Source organism: Balaenoptera ricei, chromosome 10 (assembly GCF_028023285.1).
Source record: "Balaenoptera ricei isolate mBalRic1 chromosome 10, mBalRic1.hap2, whole genome shotgun sequence".
NCBI classification, from domain to species: Eukaryota; Metazoa; Chordata; class Mammalia; order Artiodactyla; family Balaenopteridae; genus Balaenoptera; species Balaenoptera ricei.
The window spans coordinates 7082153-7098279 of NC_082648.1; the positions used below are offsets into that span (position 1 = coordinate 7082153).

General features: G+C 35.9%; 1 protein-coding gene across 2 annotated transcripts in view; it reads right to left on the bottom strand.

Moving 5' to 3' along the window:
* LOC132372384 (C-type lectin domain family 4 member A-like) overlaps nt 1-16127 on the bottom strand; it is a 41820-nt gene that overhangs the window by 18652 nt on the left and 7041 nt on the right. For both annotated transcript variants that reach the window (XM_059934449.1, XM_059934448.1), the window contains exon 2: nt 3246-3362. In XM_059934449.1, coding sequence (XP_059790432.1) covers nt 3246-3362 — 117 coding nt within the window. The remainder of the gene's footprint in view (nt 1-3245; nt 3363-16127) is intronic.

The following is a 16127-nucleotide window of genomic DNA, read 5'->3' on the forward strand; positions in this document are numbered from 1 at the left end:
GATTTGTCTATATTCTCCTTCAAATATCCACACTAAATGCATGCAAAGGCTAATCCTTGAAGGACAAGGAATGGAGAGAAAATGATTAAACACTTCTACCTGAGGATGTACACAGCATGAGTCTTCGGGGAGAAATTTAGCTAATTCTGATGAGTTCTGGGTTACTTGTAGAATTGGGAATCAAAACAACTCCAACAATGATCTGGAGAGGAAGACATTATCCTCTTCATCTTCTTTCCTTTACTTTATCCATCCCACCTGGCTCTTATTCCTCAGCAGGCCAACACACTCAAGTCTCTCACAGCTCAAGACTAACCTACCTCTCCCTCTAAAAAGTAAATTTTCTCTCTTTCTCTCCTCCTTACCTCTATTTAGTTCTTTAACCACTGCATGCTGGATTCTGCTTCCACCACTCCATGAAAATCACCCTTGCAATGGGTTATCAGTAATTTCCTAGGGCCACTTCTTAATTTTCTTCCCCTTTGACTTCCTGCCATACTTGACCCTAGTTCTCTTCCCCCTTAACTGTTGGGACACTACTCTTTCCTCTGTTTGCCTCAGCTTTCCTGCTGTTGCTTCTTTTTTTTTTTTTTAATTAATTAATTAATTAATTAATTAATTTATTTATTTATTTATGGCTGTGTTGGGTCTTCGTTTCTGTGCAAGGGCTTTCTCCAGTTGTGGCAAGCGGGAGCCACTCTTCATCGCGGTGCGCGGGCCTCTCACTATCGCGGCCTCTCTTATCGCGGAGCACAGGCTCCAGACGCGCAGGCTCAGCAGTTGTGGCTCACGGGCCTAGTTGCTCCGCGGCATGTGGGATCTTCCCAGACCAGGGCTCGAACCCGTGTCCCCTGCATCGGCAGGCAGACTCTCAACCACTGCGCCACCAGGGAAGCCCTGCTGTTGCTTCTTATACTCCTTTGTAAGATCCTCTTTCTCAATCCATCTTTCTTATTTATTTATTTGTTTATTTATTTATGGCTGCTCAGCTTGAGGGATCTTAGTTCTCCCACCAGGGATTGAACCTGCACCCTCGGCAGTGAAAGCACAGAGTCCTAACCACTGGACCACCAGGGAATTCCCTATCCATTTCTTTTAAAATGTGACATTCCCTAGAGTTCCATCCTTACCCTTCTTTCCTATACTAAATCTTCTCCTTGACTGATATCATGTGTCCTCATGGTTTCAACTGGTACCTAAATGTAAATGACTTCCAAAGCTCAGACCTGTCTCCTAAAATCCAGACAAATATGTCTCCCACTAGACATGTCCATTTGAGGTTCCAAGAGTCATACAACATTTAACATGCCCAAAACTTAAATCACCATCTTCCATCTCAAACCTTCTACTCATCATTTATTGTCTACCTCTTTGAATAACTTCGTGATTTCTGAGTTCACCAAGTAGGAATATTGGAGCCACACTTTACTTCTCTTGGTCCTTTATTTCCCAGATCTAAATATTCATCAAGCCTCAACCTCCTTGATTATACCGCCTCATTATCATTCAAAGCTACCCCCTTTCTCCTTCACTACCCCTAGCCTTAGATCAGGTTCTCACTATTTCTCAATTGCATAATGAATTGGCTTTCCAACTATTCTCTTTACTTCCAGTTCTGTCCTCATATATCCATTTTACACATTTACACCAAAAGCATATTTCTATAAATCAAATTTAGTTATGATCACTTCCCTGGTTAAAATTTTTCAATGGCTCTCCCTGACTGTGACACATTCCAAAAATGGCCACAATTTTCAACTCTCCCTGTATCCATACCCCTTTGCAATATAACTTATTAACTTTTCCAATCAACAAGTGGGGTCTATTCCTCCACCACTTGAATCTGGGCTGGCTTTAAGATTTCCTTTGGCCAACAGAATGTGCAGACGCAACTCTGGTTACTTCCAAACTAAGGCTTCAGGAGGCTTTGCTCACTATCGCTCTCACTCTACAAGCCTACACGTTCCCATCTGAACAAGCTCGGGCTAGCCCGATGAATTACGAAAGAAGTGGGACCAATTTGTCCATGTCGTTCCAGCTTACATCCTCTTCCTCAGAAACCGGGTTGCCTGTAACTGGAACTTGACTGCATATGCACAACGGGCTTTAGCCAGGACCAACAGAATCTCCCAGCTGAGCCCAGTCCAAATTGCCAAACCACAGAATCATGAGCTAAAAATAGTTGTTGTTTTAATCCACTAAGCTTTAGATTGGTTTATTAAGCAGCAGAAGATAATGGATACAATAACCTTCAGGGGGAAAAATCCACACTCTTTAGCATTATATACAACACTCTTCATGATGTGAGCTCTGCTTGTTTCTCCCACCTGCAACTTCATTTCTTACAGTTCACTTAGCACTATATGTCACAGTCATTTATACACATTTCCCCAAATGTTTCCAAGCTCTCTCACATCTCTGTCATTCTTGGTCCACACAGGTGTAGCTGTCACCTCCTCCAGGAAGCCTGTCTCAGCGTCCTGTGCTTCTAACCTGCAGAACATTTACCATACGCTGTTATAACCACTGGTTCATTCAACCAGTTACCATCATTCTCCGAACTTCTTGAGACCAAGGGCTATGACTCTGTTGATGCTGTCTGGCACAGTGCCTGACATAGAGTAGATGGCCATCGTAGCTTATTGAATGACCAAATGAATGAATAAAATATCTACCCAAATATATACTAGTTTTATGATTTTTAAAAATTTGATAAATTCTTAAAGCCAAAGATAGGCAGAAATCCACCTATCTGCCAAATTGACTTTAAGATCTCATGCAGTCTTGAGAAGGACAGAAATAATAAAGGTGAAATTTTAATTAAAATTTTTTCCTGGGAGATTTCTTCCCATTTCCTTCTTGTCCACCTGCTCATCCCAAACTATGTGTCTGTGCACTCAAAAAGTAATAGCCTTATAAACACTACTAAGGAACTATAGATTTGACCTCACTTACACAACTGTCTAGTGTACAAATGGTGCCCTATAGATTTCACTCTACAACACAGAAACATGTATACATATATACTCTTCAATTTCTCTAAAGGGAGTGAATGCCATTATTTCTATAGAAGAGTAACTAAATTCAAATAAAGAACAAAATTCCCAGTGGAGTCCCACTAATTACGTCTTCCCCCAGAGATGACTTCTTTTCCAGATTTCTGAAAAAACTCATTGTTTTGGTTTATTGGATGCCATCTCTTCATGTAAGGCAGACATTCCTTATAGATTCAGCTGGATACTTACAGATAAAAGCGATCAAAAATGAGATTGCCAATAGTAGCAGAAGTATCAGCAATGAGGCAAGAAGTGGCTTGGGAAAACTAGGGTGACTTTTGTGAAGGTTGGTCTTCTCTTTGGGAGCTGAAGGAGAAATCATATTAACTTCATCAATAATAAATTCTGACCCTGATTTCCTCTTTCACCTTCTCTTCATCATCTCCCTTTTCTTGGATGATACACTATACTAACAACATGACATTGGAAATAATATGAAACTATGAAGGAAATAATAATGTTCATTGTAGAAACTTTAGAAAATACATAAGAGCACAAATTCCTACCACTGAGGATAACTGTTGTAAATATTTTGGCATACATCCTTCCAGCAATTTTTTAACTGTATATATCTATACATGCACCTTTTGCCACATGATTGACACACCATGTATACTGGTTTCTGACCTACTATTTTCTTATATGCTGTATCATCAACATTTTTCATGCCACCATATTTTCTTCTTTAGCACACTGTATTGTGGTTGCATAGTATTTCATTACATATTTAAATAATCTTTCAGATTATTTCCAACTTTAACTATTTTAAATAATGCCAGAGAAGCAAGAACAACTACAATCCTGCAGCCTCTGGAACAAAAACCACATTCACAGAAAGATAGACAAGATGAAAAGGCAGAGGGCTATGTACCAGATGAAGAAACAAGATAAAATCCCAGAAAAACAACTAAATGAAGTGGAGATAGGCAACCTTCCAGAAAAAGAATTCAGAATAATGATAGTGAAGATGAGCCAGAACCTCAGAAAAACAATGGAGGCAAAGATCAAGAATATGCAAGAAATGTTTAACAAAGACCTAGAAAAATTAAAGAACAAACAAACAGAGATGAACAATACAATAACTGAAATGAAAACTACACTAGAAGGAATCAATAGCAGAATAACTGAGGCAGAAGAACGAATAAGTGACCTGGAAGACAGAATGGTGGAATTCACTGCTGCAGAACAGAATAAAGAAAAAAGAATGAAAAGAAATGAAGACAGCCTAAGAGACCTCTGGGAAAACATTAAATGCAACAACATTCACATTATAGGGGTCCCAGAAGGAGAAGAGAGAGAGAAAGCACCAGAGAAAATATTTGAAGCGATTATAGTCGAAAACTTCCCTAACATGGGAAAGGAAATAGCCACCCAAGTCCAGGAAGCGCAGCAAGTCCCATACAGGATAAACCCAAGGAGAAACACGCCGAGATACATAGTAATCAAATTGGCAAAATTAAAGACAAAGAAAAATTATTGAAAGCAGCAAGGGAAAAACGGCAAATTACATACAAGGAAACTCCCATAAGGTTAACAGCTGATTTCTCAGGAGAAACTCTACAAGCCAGAAGGGAGTGGCATGACATACTTAAAGTGATGAAAGGGAAGAACCTACAACCAAGATTACTCTACCCAGCAAGGATCTCATTCAGATTCGATGGAGAAATCAAAAGCTTTACAGACAAGAAAAAGCTAAGAGAATTCAGCACCACCAAACCAGCTCTACAACAAATGAACTTCTCTAAGTGGGAAACACAAGAGAAGAAAAGGACCTACAAAAACAAACCCAAAACAATAAGAAATTGGTCATAGGAACATACATATCGATAATTACCTTAAATGTGAATGGATTAAATGCTTCAACCAAAAGACACAGGCTTGCTGAATGGATACAAAAACAAGACCCATATATATGCTGTCTACAAGAGACCCACTTCAGACCTAGGGACACATACAGACTGAAAGTGAGGGGATGGAAAAAGATATTCCATGCAAATGGAAATCAAAAGAAAGCTGCAGTAGCAATACTCATATCAGATAAAATAGACTTTAAAATAAAGAATGTTACAAGAGACAAGGAAGGACACTACATAATGATCAAGGGATCAATCCAAGAAGAAGATATAACAATTATAAATATATACGCACCCAACATAGGAGCACCTAAATACATAAGGCAACTGCTAACAGCTATAAAAGAGGAAATCGACAGTAACACAATAATAGTGGGGGACTTTAACACCTCACTTACACCAATGGACAGATCATCCAAAATGAAAATAAATAAGGAAACAGAAGCTATAAATGACACAATAGACCAGATAGATTTAATTGATATTTATAGGACGTTCCATCCAAAAACAGCAGATTACACTTTCTTCTCAAGTGCGCACGGAACATTCTCCAGGCTAGATCACATCTTGGGTCACAAATCAAGCCTCAGTAAATTTAAGAAAATTGAAATCGTATCAAACATCTTTTCTGACCACAACGCTATGAGATTAGAAATGAATTACAGAGAAGAAAACGTAAAAAACACAAACACATGGAGGCTAAACAATACGTTACTAAATAACCAAGAGATCACTGAAGAAATCAAAGAGGAAATCAAAAAATACCTAGAGACAAATGACAATGAAAACACGACGACCCAAAACCTATGGGATGCAGCAAAAGCAGTTCTAAGAGGGAAGTTTATAGCTATACAAGCCTACCTAAAGAAACAAGAAAAAGCTCAAGTAAACAATCTAACCTTACACTTAAAGAAACTAGAGAAAGAAGAACAAACAAAACCCAAAGTTAGCAGAAGGAAAGAAATCATAAAGATCAGAGCAGAAATAAATGAAATAGAAACAAAGAAAACAATAGCAAAGATCAATAAAACTAAAAGTTGGTTCTTTGAGAAGATAAACAAAATTGATAAGCCATTAGCCAGACTCATCAAGAAAAAGAGGGAGAGGACTCAAATCAATAAAATCAGAAATGAAAAAGGAGAAGTTACAACAGACACTGCAGAAATACAAAGCATCCTAAGAGACTACTACAAGCAACTTTATGCCAATAAAATGGACAACCTGGAAGAAATGGACAAATTCTTAGAAAGGTATAACCTTCCAAGACTGAACCAGGAAGAAATAGAAAATATGAACAGACCAATCACAAGTAATGAAATTGAAACTGTGATTAAAAATCTTCCAACAAACAAAAGTCCAGGACCAGATGGCCTCACAGGTGAATTCTATCAAACATTTAGAGAAGAGCTAACACCCATCCTTCTCAAGCTCTTCCAAAAAATTGCAGAGGAAGGAACACTCCCAAACTCATTCTATGAGGCCACCATCACCCTGATACCAAAACCAGACAAAGACACTACAAAAAAAGAAAATTACAGACCAATATCACTGATGAATATAGATGCAAAAATCCTCAACAAAATACTAGCAAACAGAATCCAACAACACATTAAAAGGATCATACACCACGATCAAGTGGGATTTATCCCAGGGATGCAAGGATTCTTCAATATACGCAAATCAATCAATGTGATACACCATATTAACAAATTGAAGAATAAAAACTATATGATCATCTCAATAGATGCAGAAAAAGCTTTTGACAAAATTCAACACCCATTTCTGATAAAAACTCTCCAGAAAGTGGGCATAGAGGGAACCTACCTCAACATAATAAAGGCCATATATGACAAACCCACAGCAAACATCATTCTCAATGGTGAAAAACTGAAAGCATTTCCTCTAAGATCAGGAACGAGACAAGGATGTCCACTCTCACCACTATTATTCAACATAGTTTTGGAAGTCCTAGCCACGGCAATCAGAGAAGAAAAAGAAATAAAAGGAATACAAATTGGAAAAGAAGAAGTAAAACTGTCACTGTTTGCGGATGACATGATACTATACATAGAGAATCTTAAAACTGCCACCAGAAAACTGCTAGAGCTAATTAATGAATATGGTAAAGTTGCAGGATACAAAATTAATGCACAGAAATCTCTTGCATTCCTATACACTAATGATGAAAAATCTGAAAGAGAAATTATGGAAACACTCCCATTTACCATTGCAACAAAAAGAATAAAATACCTAGGAATAAACCTACCTAGGGAGACAAAAGACCTGTATGCAGAAAACTATAAGACACTGATGAAAGAAATTAAAGATGATACCAACAGATGGAGAGATATACCATGTTCTTGGATTGGAAGAATCAATATTGTGAAAATGAGTATACTACCCAAAGCAATCTACAGATTCAATGCAATCCCTATCAAATTACCAATGGCATTTTTTACGGAGCTAGAACAAATCATCTTAAAATTTGTATGGAGACACAAAAGACCCCGAATAGGCAAAGCAGTCTTGAGGCAAAAAAATGGAGCTGGAGGAATCAGACTCCCTGACTTCAGACTATACTACAAAGCTACAGTAATCAAGACAATATGGTACTGGCACAAAAACAGAAACATAGATCAATGGAACAAGATAGAAAGCCCAGAGATTAACCCACGCACCTATGGTCAACTAATCTATGACAAAGGAGGCAAAGATATACAATGGAGAAAAGACAGTCTCTTCAATAAGTGGTGCTGGGAAAACTGGACAGCTACATGTAAAAGAATGAAATTAGAATACTCCCTAACACCATACACAAAAATAAACTCAAAATGGATTAGAGACCTAAATATAAGACTGGACACTATAAAACTCTTAGAGGAAAACATAGGAAGAACACTCTTTGACATAAATCACAGCAAGATCTTTTTGGATCCACCTCCTAGAGTAATGGAAATAAAAACAAAAATAAACAAGTGGGACCTAATGAAACTTCAAAGCTTTTGCACAGCAAAGGAGACCATAAACAAGACGAAAAGACAACCCTCAGAATGGGAGAAAATATTCGCAAATGAATCAACGGACAAAGGATTAATCTCCAAAATATATAAACAGCTCATTCAGCTCAATATCAAAGAAACAAACACCCCAATCCAAAAATGGGCAGAAGACCTAAATAGACATTTCTCCAAAGAAGACATACAGATGGCCACGAAGCACATGAAAAGATGCTCAACATCACTAATTATTAGAGAAATGCAAATCAAAACTACAATGAGGTATCACCTCACTCCTGTTAGAATGGGCATCATCAGAAAATCTACAAACAACAAATGCTGGAGAGGGTGTGGTGAAAAGGGAACCCTCTTGCACTGTTGGTGGGAATGTAAAATGATACAGCCACTATGGAGAACAATATGGAGGTTCCTTAAAAAACTAAAAATAGAATTACCATATGACCCAGCAATCCCACTACTGGGCATATACCCAGAGAAAACCGTAATTCAAAAAGACACATGCACCCGAATGTTCATTGCAGCACTATTTACAATAGCCAGGTCATGGAAGCAACCTAAATGCCCATCAACAGACGAATGGATAAAGAAGTTGTGGTACATATATACAATGGAATATTACTCAGCCATAAAAAGGAACGAAATTGAGTCATTTGTTGAGACGTGGATGGATCTAGAGACTGTCATACAGAGTGAAGTAAGTCAGAAAGAGAAAAACAAATATCGTATATTAATGCATGTATGCGGAACCTAGAAAAATGGTACAGATGAGCCAGTTTGCAGGGCAGAAGTTGAGACACAGATGTAGAGAATGGACATATGGACACCAAGGGGGGAAAACTGCAGTGGGGTGGGGATGGTGGTGTGCTGAATTGGGCGATTGGGATTGACATGTATACACTGATGTGTATAAAACTGATGCCTAATAAGAACCTGCAGTATAAAAAAACAAACAAAACAACTAATACTAAACTTTCATTGGGTTATTTGTATGGAAACATGTTAATATAAATGTTTCAGACATTACATGAAATTTCTAAAAATCTTATATTTGTATTTGTATGGAAATATGTATGGAAATATGTTAATATAAATGTTTCAGACATTACATGAAATTTCTAAAAATCATATTTGTATTTGTATGGAAATATGTATGGAAATATGTTAATATAAATGTTTCAGACATTACATGAAATTTCTAAAAATCTTATATTTGTACTTGTATGGAAATATGTATGGAAATATGTTAATATAAATGTTTCAGACATTACATGAAATTTCTAAAAATCTTATATGTTCTGGTATAATGTTATAAGTAATAATCCTAGTTATTACTTTAAAATGTATATCTCAGAAATAACTAATTTTCTTGTCAACTGCATTATTATGAACTGTCATCAAATCTTTAACCGTGGTCATTTTTAAGTCTTTTGTCATTTACAGACAGTTCTGGGTGTACTCTGATGATTTTGCAAATATGTTCCTGTAAAAGGGTTTCATCTTCAAGAAATACATGGAAAAGACTCTGACAAGTACAGGTTTCTGGTAACGGACTGTACTGCTGAACTGAATGAATAAGCATTTTCAGAACTCTAATGAAAAACTGATGAACTCATAAAAGTGCTAACAAAAGATCAAGATGAAAAAAAAAATTAATTACATGGGACTGAGTGAACTGATGAGGATGAGTATAATTTTTGTGACTTTCTGTCTGAATTAAAAAAAAAAAAAAAAAAAAATTCCACAAGGACTCAGAGGCAAAGAATATACAAATCAATTTTCACTGCAAAGTAAAGGAGCTGTTACAGTGGAGGATTACTGGACTGAATGTCAATACTATGACATAGTATGAGTGTGTTTCATGTTTGGTAATTGCAATCATTGTTGCTTTTGTTGTGGTCATCCATGTACAATGCTTGGTGTCAGTCGATTTATCTCTTGTAAAAATAAAATACAGTGTGTGTGTGTGAAAAAAAAAAAAAAAAAAAAAAAAAAAAAAAAAAAGATCTTTTTGGATCCACCTCCTAGAGTAATGGAAATAAAAACAAAAATAAACAAGTGGGACCTAATGAAACTTCAAAGCTTTTGCACAGCAAAGGAGACCATAAACAAGACGAAAAGACAACCCTCAGAATGGGAGAAAATATTCGCAAATGAATCAACGGACAAAGGATTAATCTCCAAAATATATAAACAGCTCATTCAGCTCAATATCAAAGAAACAAACACCCCAATCCAAAAATGGGCAGAAGACCTAAATAGACATTTCTCCAAAGAAGACATACAGATGGCCACGAAGCACATGAAAAGATGCTCAACATCACTAATTATTAGAGAAATGCAAATCAAAACTACAATGAGGTATCACCTCACTCCTGTTAGAATGGGCATCATCAGAAAATCTACAAACAACAAATGCTGGAGAGGGTGTGGTGAAAAGGGAACCCTCTTGCACTGTTGGTGGGAATGTAAAATGATACAGCCACTATGGAGAACAATATGGAGGTTCCTTAAAAAACTAAAAATAGAATTACCATATGACCCAGCAATCCCACTACTGGGCATATACCCAGAGAAAACCGTAATTCAAAAAGACACATGCACCCGAATGTTCATTGCAGCACTATTTACAATAGCCAGGTCATGGAAGCAACCTAAATGCCCATCAACAGACGAATGGATAAAGAAGTTGTGGTACATATATACAATGGAATATTACTCAGCCATAAAAAGGAACGAAATTGAGTCATTTGTTGAGACGTGGATGGATCTAGAGACTGTCATACAGAGTGAAGTAAGTCAGAAAGAGAAAAACAAATATCGTATATTAATGCATGTATGCGGAACCTAGAAAAATGGTACAGATGAGCCAGTTTGCAGGGCAGAAGTTGAGACACAGATGTAGAGAATGGACATATGGACACCAAGGGGGGAAAACTGCAGTGGGGTGGGGATGGTGGTGTGCTGAATTGGGCGATTGGGATTGACATGTATACACTGATGTGTATAAAACTGATGCCTAATAAGAACCTGCAGTATAAAAAAACAAACAAAACAACTAATACTAAACTTTCATTGGGTTATTTGTATGGAAACATGTTAATATAAATGTTTCAGACATTACATGAAATTTCTAAAAATCTTATATTTGTATTTGTATGGAAATATGTATGGAAATATGTTAATATAAATGTTTCAGACATTACATGAAATTTCTAAAAATCATATTTGTATTTGTATGGAAATATGTATGGAAATATGTTAATATAAATGTTTCAGACATTACATGAAATTTCTAAAAATCTTATATTTGTACTTGTATGGAAATATGTATGGAAATATGTTAATATAAATGTTTCAGACATAAAAAAAAAAAAAAAAAAAAAAACCTATGGGATGCAGCAAAAGCAGTTCTAAGAGGGAACTTTATAGCTATACAAGCCTACCTCAAGAAACAAGAAACATCTCAAGTAAACAATCTAACCTTACACTTAAAGGAACTAGAGAAAGAAGAACAAACAAAACCCAAAGTTAGCAGAAGGAAAGAAATCATAAAGACCAGAGCCGAAATAAATGAAATAGAAACAAAGAAAACAATATCAAAGATCAATAAAACTAAAAGCTGGTTCTTTGAAAAGATAAACAAAATTCATAAACCATTAGCCAGACTCATCAAGAAAAAGAGGGAGAGGACTCAAATCAATAAAATTAGAAATGAAAAAGGAGAAGTTACAACAGACACCGCAGAAATACAAAGCATCCTAAGAGACTACTACAAGCAACTCTATGCCAAGAAAATGGACAACCTGGAAGAAATGGACAAATTCTTAGAAAGGTATAACCTTCCAAGACTGAACCAGGAAGAAACAGAAAATATGAACAGACCAATCACAAGTAATGAAATTGAAACTGTGGTTAAAAATCTTCCAACAAACAAAAGTCCAGGACCAGATGGCTTCACAGGTGAATTCTATCAAACATTTAGAGAGGGGCTAACACCCATCCTTCTCAAACTCTTCCAAAAATTTGCAGAGGAAGGAACACACTCCTAAACTCATTCTATGAGGCCACCATCACCCTGAAACCAAAACCAGACAAAGATACTACAAAAAAAGAAAATGACAGACCAAGATCACTGATGAATATAGATGCAAAAATCTGCAACAAAATACTAGCAAAAGGAATCCAACAACACATTAAAAGGATCATACACCATGATCAAGTGAGATTTATCCCAGGGATGCAAGGATTCTTCAATATACGCAAATCAATCAATGTGATACACCATATTAACAAACTGAAGAAGAAAAACCATATGATCATCTCAGTAGATGCAGAAAAAGCTTTTGACAAAATTCAACACCCATTTATGATAAAAACTCCCCAGAAAGTGGGCATAGAGGGAACCTACCTCAACATAATAAAGGCCATATATGACAAACCCACAGCAAACATCATTCTCAATGGTGAAAAACTGAAAGCATTTCCTCTAAGATCAAGAACAAGACAAGGATGCCCACTCTCTCCACTATTATTCAACATAGTTCTGGAAGTCCTAGCCACGGCAATCAGAGAAGAAAAAGAAATAAAAGGAATACAAATTGGAAAAAAAGAAGTAAAACTGTCACTGTTTGCAGATGACATGATACTATACATAGAGAATCCTAAAAATGTCACCAGAAAACTATTAGAGCTAATCAATGAATTTGGTAAAGTTGCAGGATACAAAATTAATGCACAGAAATCTCTTGCATTCCTATACACTAATGATGAAAAATCTGAAAGAGAAATTATGGAAGCACTCCCATTTACCATTGCAACAAGAAGAATAAAATACCTAGGAATAAACCTACGTAGGGAGACAAAAGACCTGTCTGCAGAAAACTATAAGACACTGATGAAAGAAATTAAAGATGATACCAACAGATGGAGAGATATACCATGTTCTTGGATTGGAAGAATCAATATTGTGAAAATGACTATACTACCCAAAGCAATCTACAGATTCAATGCAATCCCTATCTAATTACCAATGGCATTTTTTACGGAACTAGAACAAATCATCTTAAAATTTGTATGGAGACACAAAAGACCCCAAATAGCCAAAGCAGTCTTGAAGGAAAAAAACGGAGCTGGAGGAATCAGACTCCCTGACTTCAGACTATACTACAAAGCTACAGTGATCAAGACAATATGGTACTGGCACAAAAACAGAAACATAGATCAATGGAACAAGATAGAAAGCCCAGAGATAAACCCACGCACCTATGGTCAACTAATCTATGACAAAGGAGGCAAAGATATACAATGGAGAAAAGACAGTCTCTTCAATAAGTGGTGCTGGGAAAACTGGACAGCTACATGTAAAAGAATGAAATTAGAACACTCCCTAACACCATACACAAAAATAAACTCAAAATGGATTCGAGACCTAAATGTAACACCGGACACTATCAAACTCTTAGAGGAAACCATAGGAAGAACACTCTTTGACATAAATCACAGCAAGATCTTTTTTGATCCACCTCCTAGAGTAATGGAAATAAAAACAAAAATAAACAAATGGGACCTAATGAAACTTCAAAGCTTTTGCACAGCAAAGGGAACCATAAACAAGACGAAAAGACAACCCTCAGAATGGGAGAAAATATTTGCAAACGAATCAACGGACAAAGGATTAATCTCCAAAATATATAAACAGCTCATTCAGCTCAATATTAAAGAAACAAACAACCCAATCCAAAAATGGGCAGAAGCCCTAAACAGACATTTCTCCAAAGAAGACATACAGATGGCCAAGAAGCACATGAAAAGCTGCTCAACATCACTAATTATTAGAGAAATGCAAATCAAAACTACAATGAGGTATCAGCTCACACCAGTTAGAATAGGCATCGTCAGAAAATCTACAAACAACAAATGCTGGAGAGCGTGTGGAGAAAAGGGAACACTCTTGCACTGTTGGTGGGAATTTAAATTGATACAGCCACTATGGAGAACAGTATGGAGGTTCCTTAACAAACTAAAAATAGAATTACCACATGATCCAGCAATCCCACTACTGGGCATATACCCTGAGAAAACCATAATTCAAAAAGAGTCATGTACCAAAATGTTCATTGCAGCTCTATTTACAATAGCCAGGATATGGAAGCAACCTAAGTGTCCATCATCGGATGAATGGATAAGATGTGGCACATATATACAATGGAATATTACTCAGCCATAAAAAGAAATGAAATTGAGTTATTTGTAGTGAGGTGGATGGACCTAGAGTCTGTCATACAGAGTGAAGTAAGTCAGAAAGAGAAAAACAAATACCATATGCTAACACATATATATGGAATCTAAAAAAAAAAAGGTCATGAAGAACCTAGTGGCAAGACGGGAATAAAGACACAGACCTACTAGAGAATGGACTTGAGGATATGGGGAGGGGGAAGGGTAAGCTGGGACAAAGTGAGAGAGTGGCATGGACATATATACACTACCAAACGTAAAATAGATAGCTAGTGGTAGCAACCGCATAGCACAGGGAGATCAGCTCGGTGCTTTGTGACCACCTAGAGGGGTGGGATAGGGAGGGTGGGAGGGAGGGAGATGCAAGAGGGAAGAGATATGGGAACATATGTATATGTATAACTGATTCACTTTGTTATAAAGCAGAAACTAACACACCATTGTAGAGCAATTATACTCCAATAAAGATGTTATAAAAAAAAAGACTACAACCAAAAAAAAAAAAGAAATATTTTTAGATTTTGTGGTTTGGAATTGAATTTGAGGAGAATGTAGATATTGAAAGTAAATATTAATAAAAATGTTGAACTAATAAAAATAAAAAGAACCTGCCATATAAAAAAATAAATAAAATAAAATAAAATAAAATAAAAAATTAAAAAAATTTTTTTAATGTAAATAATGCCATAGCAGATAAATCTTTATAATCATCCCTCGTCACATCCTTAAAATAATAGCAGACCTTTTTTAAAAAATTTATTTTTTATAGAAGTATAGTTGAATTACAATGTTGTGTTAAAAAATCAGACCTTTTTAGTCACCATTTCATGGTTAAGAATTATCTTCTCAAGTGTCCATTGGTGAATGGATAAAGAAAATGTGATAATTATATGCAATGGATATTATTCAGTCATAAAAAATAATGAAATCTTGCCTTGAGGATGGACTTTAAGGGCATTATGGTAAGAAAAATAAGTGAGAAAAAGAAAGACAAATACCATATGATCTCACTTATCTGTGGAATCTTTAAAAGATAATAATAATAACTCATAGATACAGAGAACAGAATGGTGGTTGCCAGAGGTGGGGAGTGATGGGGTGAGTGCAATGGGTGAAGGGGGTCAAAGGTACAAACTTCCAGTTACAAAATAAATAAGTCATAGGATATAATGTACAGCATGGCAATTGTAGTTAATAATATTATAGGTTATAATATATATATAGATATATTTATATAAAATCCTGCATATTTGAAAGTTGTTAAGAGTAAATCTTAAAAGTCTTCATCACAGGAAAAAAATTGTGAAACTATGTACGGTGACAGATGTTAACTAGACATTGTGGTGATCATTTCACAATATACATAAGAATCAAATCATTATGTTGTACACCTGAAACTAATATAATTTTGTCTGTCAATCATACCTCAATTTAAAAAAAAGAATTATTTTCTCAAAGTTATAATATATTGCCAAGTGGTGGTAAAACCTTCAATAATGTATAATATGATCTCATGTTTAGAAAAAATACATATACACATTTATGTATATTTATATCTGGAAGGATATACACTAAAATGGAAATTATAGTTATCTCTAGATGGTAAGAATAAATACAGTAATTTAAATTTGTGTATACCTCTAGTTTTTTATTTTTTTCTATAATGAACATTGCAACATACAATAAAGAAATTAGATAAACTTTTAAATTTTTATTTATTTTTAAAGGTTACCATGTGTTTACTTCCTTACTTCCTTACTTACTTACTTATTTATTTTTGGCCATGCCTGGCGGTAGTGGCATCTTAGTTCCCTGACCAGTGATCGAACTTGTGCCCCCTGCAGTGGGAGCACAGAGTCTTAACCACTGGACCGCCAGGAAAGTCCCTATAAATTTTTTAAGGGGAAAAGAAACAGTTTCCTGAGCATTCTCCATATTTCCACAGAAGAATTCTGGAAAACATG